This window comes from Belonocnema kinseyi, chromosome 4 (assembly GCF_010883055.1).
Source record: "Belonocnema kinseyi isolate 2016_QV_RU_SX_M_011 chromosome 4, B_treatae_v1, whole genome shotgun sequence".
In the NCBI taxonomy this organism is placed as follows: domain Eukaryota; kingdom Metazoa; phylum Arthropoda; class Insecta; order Hymenoptera; family Cynipidae; genus Belonocnema; species Belonocnema kinseyi.
Genome location: NC_046660.1, coordinates 100136003 through 100141867, shown reverse-complemented (window position 1 = coordinate 100141867; position 5865 = coordinate 100136003). Strand labels below are relative to the sequence as shown.

General features: G+C 29.9%; 1 protein-coding gene across 1 annotated transcript in view; it reads right to left on the bottom strand.

Moving 5' to 3' along the window:
* Positions 1–82: 82 nt before the first annotated feature.
* Positions 83–5865, bottom strand: part of LOC117171022 (chitooligosaccharidolytic beta-N-acetylglucosaminidase-like) — a 12396-nt gene continuing 6613 nt past the window's right edge. Inside the window, exons 2-6 of the mRNA XM_033358067.1 lie at positions 4584–4782; positions 1424–1829; positions 893–1336; positions 311–819; positions 83–239 (exon numbers count right to left, since the gene is read on the bottom strand). Coding sequence (XP_033213958.1) covers positions 83–239; positions 311–819; positions 893–1336; positions 1424–1829; positions 4584–4717 — 1650 coding nt within the window. The 5' untranslated portion in view covers positions 4718–4782. The remainder of the gene's footprint in view (positions 240–310; positions 820–892; positions 1337–1423; positions 1830–4583; positions 4783–5865) is intronic.

The following is a 5865-nucleotide window of genomic DNA, read 5'->3' as shown; positions in this document are numbered from 1 at the left end:
TCAATTTATTACAGTTTTCTTATCATTTATTTTCAATTTAAAAGATTGAAACTGAAATTTAAATTCCAAATGCCATTAACACCTAACTGAAAGACAAATTATTACCTAGAACTAATTTCTGCTTATTGTCTGCAATTTTTTGTTGAGCAATGATATGATAAGGTGAATTTTCATAAATCAATTGCCATCCTTTATATGGTGAGCACCAATTATTACCTTCTCCAACCCATGCTCCAAATCTAAATTTTAAAAAAACTCATTAAAATGCACAACTTCGAAAGCCTCTTCACATTTTTAAACCAAATCTTACCCGCAATCTAAGTAAAGAGCGTCGTAATTAGAAAAGATCACTCGAAGATTCTTATCTAGCAGTCTCTTAATAGTTGCATCATCAGACGAAGTCCAAATTTGTACAATATATTTTTTCGGGTCCAAGTAATCAATATTTTTTTCACTTGTCAAATCACTCGTCCAGAGAATAGCCGGGATTTCTTTTCCACCATTGGCCTTCGTGACTAAATTGTAGGCCCGATCTTGGAAATTCTTCCAGAGATTGGAATAAGTTTCTTCGTCTGGGTCCAAGCCGTGGGCTTTAATCCAATTTTGAATAGAAGAGGAAGAATTCCAACAATTTGTATTGATTTCATCCCCACCCATGTGAAAAAGATCGGGACGGAAATCTTCAACAAAATCTTTGTAAAGTCCTTCAAGAACTTCATACATCCTCTCGCTGATGGGGTTTAATTGTCCGCAAGGAGGTTCGACACAATACGCACTCCAAGGATCTGCATTGTAGCAAACAACTGAATCACCTCCAACCTATGCATATACATTTATTATAAATTTGTTGTTTCTTAATTTTAAACAAAAATCCTCAAATAATGAATCTTACCCATTGCCAGCCATTGCCCACATGGGCAGGAGCGTCGAATTCTGGCAAAACTCTGACACCATTCAGAAGTCCAAAATCTAGAATTTCTTGAACATCAGCTTCGGTGTAAACTTTTTGAGGAGAATAGGCTCCATATTCTGAAAATTTGGTCCAAGTTTTGCTGAAGAAAGGAAAACTATGTGTGTCTGTAATATGCCAGTGGAAGGTATTTAATTTCGACATAGACATTCCGGTGATGGTTCGCAAAATCGAAGCTTTATCCATGAAATTTCGAGCCGTATCCAGCAAAAGTCCTCGATAGGGAAATACTGGCCCATCCTCAATATGAACTTCTTTTACAATATGAATTTCATCTCGAAGGTCATCCAAAACTATCAATTGCGAGAGGGTCTCTAAACCATAACGAGCACCAAAGTAGTTTTGTGCAGTTATCGTCGCATCTACCTGGAAAATTGAGAATTACCTCCAAGTCATGCAAATGAAAGTTTTTGAGAATTTTTCTATATTAAATTTTTGGAATTGAATATTCACCTTGCCGTTTTTGTTTTGAGTTAAATGTAAAATATAATTTTCATTCGTTTCGAGGTTCCTAAAGATGTCATCAGATTCGATTACAAAATCAATTACTAAAGCGCTGCCGGCTGTTTGAGATTTTCTTGCACCAAAACGTCGAATATTTTCCTTCAATTTTTCGATATTTCTTTGCAAAAGATTACCAGTTTGGGTACTTGATTTAATTCCAGAAAATTGTATATTTTGTGGGTTTAAATGAACTGTCAGATTATCGATGGAATAGTGTTTTGTGGGCTTTGGCCATAGGGTACCAGAATCACCACAAAATAATTGGCAAACGGGGAGGGATTGTGGTATAGTGACATTCGATGTGATTGGTAATTTCTGACAAAATCCTGCCTTGCACTCATAATGCCACGGGGAACTTGAAAAAAATCATAGTTAATAAATTAATAAATTAATCAATCATAATTTATACTTCTATATTGTATGGAAATATTTATGCTGAAATCTTTATACACATTTTTTCTGCACTGACATGAATGTGTGTCAAGGACTTTCATTACAAATATTCACCTTTCGAGATATTTTGGAAAATCTCATCTTTTTCCAAATACGTGTCAACATTTGTTTACTGTGTCAAAAGAAAATATCATTATTTATAAATACTTCAATATATAAAAAAAAAGATTAAACATACTTTTATGGTATATTCAATGCTCTTTTCGAGAAGAACTACGGAAAAAAAGAACTTGTAATGTTATTTAAAAAAATGATCTTTTGAAGACAAGTTTTTTATTCAAAATCGCAGATCTAAGGAAGATGAATTGGTTATGTTTAAAAATATTTCCTAACGAACAACTCCTTTCCAGAATAATGTGCAAATGCAAATTTTTCAGAATTTTTACTATTTTCCGGAGAATAATTCGTCGTAGAAAAATATTATGAATACATCATAAAAAGTACCTAGGCATTTTTTTAGATCGTTGTACGACTTTTACTAGAAACTCCTTTTATAGGAACACCTTTTTTAATTTAATTTTTTAAAACACACCTTTAAACTATAAAAATCTAATTTGTGGTAATCTCAAAATTATAATTTCAAAGTACATACTTTTTGAGTTTGCAATAGAATATATATCCCGACAAAAGGACTTTTCTAAAGTACTATGTCTCAAAATGGGTATAATTCGAGTATATACCTTTCGACACAATTTATTCTGTACGATTTTTCCCGTGCCTGTATATGTACATTTACGATTTTTATAATAAAAATAATATTTGAATAAAGAATATTTAGTCCTGTCGGCTACATCAAATTAATCATAATTTTCCCAGAATAACTTTTTTTAATGGAGTCTATTTAATGGAAGTTCCGTGACGTAATCATGAAATATACCTCTATATTCCCAACAGGTACGAATAAAGAATACCACAATCAATTCTCAAAAATATTCAAAACAAACATGTAAATAGTTCTAGAGCCTGGTAGTATGAAAAAGACGGATAAATAATAAAGAAGTGAGAGAAAGAAAGTTCGGGTGTCTCCTTCTTTTATCAATTGTCATATATATATATATATATCAATCGAGCAGTTTTATAAAGTAATTTGAAAACATAATTCTCTTATTTTAACTTTTTTGTGTAATTATTTTTCATAAATTGATTTTCTTGTGTATTTGTTTAATTTTTTAAGGAACATAATTATTTTCGACCTTTCTTGTGCAATATGTTGCACAATTTGTGTTTTTAAAGCTTATGTTGGTTTACAAAATGTACTTTCAAAAATATGTATTTACGTTTTATAGACAGGCTGTTGAGCTTCGCCGGCGAATTAAAATGCCTCAACATTTTCGTTGGAATATTTTTTTAAATAGACATATCTCTTATAAAAAATGAAGAAAACCTATTTCTTAAACTTTTTACATTTTTGCCACTGTCCGTGAAGTTACGAACGACGCTGGTTTTTTCAATAAAACTTCATGCCCAGATTTAGCATTAAAATATCCCGAAAGTACTTTAAAACAAATTGAAAACAAGATTTTTGAGACCGCTTTTTTGTCTCTTCGGTAAACTTGCTAAAATGATTGTACTTATGCTCTTATCTTTTAACTACGAATTCAAACATTCAAAAATTATACAATTTTGAAAAATGCTTCATGGATGAAATTATGGCTCTTTTTTGAAAGTCCTCTGGCACGCGTTTATCTGTACCTATGATAGCTGCAAAATAGTATGAATCTAATACTCAATATAGCGAACAAAATAGACAAACGAAACGAAAAACTTTACTCAAAGAAAAATAAATTCCTTACGTTTGATCTATTTTGATATAAATTACATTCTGAATATCAACCTAACGATAAGACTTGAGTAAAATAGACTAGTTCTTAAATTTATTTATAATAGAAAATCCACATTTTTAATACAAAGAAATTCCTATTAAATTTTATATCAAGTATAATGAAATATTCCTCATTTGGATTGATTTGATCTTCATAATATCGAGCTAACGGTCTACTTTTTAGCTTTGGTTCATATATTCGAAGTCAACAATGAGTTGCTTTCACCTTTCACAAAGGAGAATAAATCATACCTTTATAAATGGATTAACGGTGCATCAAAATGCATGATGAGGTTTAACAAATCTTTAATTTATCGTTTACAAAAGACTTCAAAAGTTCTTGATGTATTCTTATCTCAAAAATAGATATACCTATTTAAAAAATGAAAATATGTTTTTCTGGTGCTAACATAAATTTTGAGATCAAAATTACACTTCCAATATATCTCAGAAAAAAAAATTACAGAAATTCAAAAAATATTACGTTTATAAAATTATTATGTTCTTTAAGGATAATTTATTTTAATTAAAACAACTATTTCAAGCAATTTGCGAAGCAATATTACAAAATATTTTTGTCTAAATATATTTTCGATTTTTAAAAATTAATAATATTGTTTTCAAAGTGAAGATGGTAGAATATTTGTTACTCTCAAAGAAGAAAATCCGTTAGAAAGGACTTTTTTAAGCCAAAAAATTGAATAAATGAAAAACTATTTCTTAATAAATGTTGGAGTAAGTTAAATTTATTTAAGAATTCTTATCTAATTAAAATTGTTTCTTGAAAAGATAATAGATCATATTTAGTAATTAATATAATGTAATTTTTTTTACCTCAAAGTTTCGGCGTTGTTGAAACACAGATATTGCAGGAGCACTGTGAATACAAATATCATCCCACCTGAGATGATCGTCATCGCGACTGACTGGCGATTTATTCTTAGTCTTCTTTTTAAACGGGTGAACATTCTCCTCCCCCTCGTCTTAGAAGTTAGAATGGTGAAGGAGAGAGTAAAAGGGAGGGGATTGGTGACTATAGTAGAATAACACAAATAAGGTTTAATTGTTCGGTTTTATGTAAATTATTTAAGATATATGACTGAACCCAAAATAACTGTCACAGCACCTATAATGAACGCAAATATATTTCCTGCGATAGTGAAGAATTTCAACACAGATAAGGACAGTATTTTCAAGAAATTTTTCACGCAGTTGGATGATTAAGCAAAGATTTCATTTTATTGAACAAGTCGTCTTGGATAAATCGTCGCCTTCATTCAAAATATTTACATACGTTCCAATTTCGCATTGACTTCAAAAGTAAAAAAGTTGATTACATTCGAAAATGTACATTATATGTTATAATGCTTATACATTATGTATAAGAAATAAATTTTTATTTTTGTAGGAACAAAAAGATAATGAAGTTTTATAGTCAAGCTTTTCAGTCTCTACAGGCTCTTAAATGTTATCAACATTTTACGCTGGAATATACTTTTTTGAAGTGCAAGTTCAGTTATGATATTATTATAATTTAAAAACTTCAAATAGAATACTTTATGCTTAAGGCCTTTCATAATATTCAATTACTGTTCAATTTTAAAAATTGTTAATATTTTATTTCAACATATATATAATATAAAGGATAAAAGATAGTTTACTGTGTTTCTAAAAAATAAATTAAAAATTGCCGTGGAGAAACTTATAAAAAGAAATACAAATTTAAACTGAGTTTGCAGCAAAAGGTTTGAAAATGTTCTTGCTTTTTAAAACATGGATCATCGGGAAACGATCATTTTAATATTTTGAAACAAAGTGTTTTAAATTATTCTATTTAAAAATGTATAAAGATTATAAAATTCAAAATTTTTCAAAGTAAAAGAAAGAGGGAAAAGTTGCTGTATTGTTACCTGCACAAAATCACAAAACTACAGCACCAAATCCTGCACAATGTGACAGAAAGTTACATCGTAATTTAATCAAAATAACCTTCCTTTAATTATTATTATTATTATTATTACACCATTAAGCCATTTCCCTTTCGGGGTAGGCGTGACTCACTCGGTAGGGGAAACGAGTAGTGTGTGGAAGGGATAGAGATTTTTCAGATTGATCC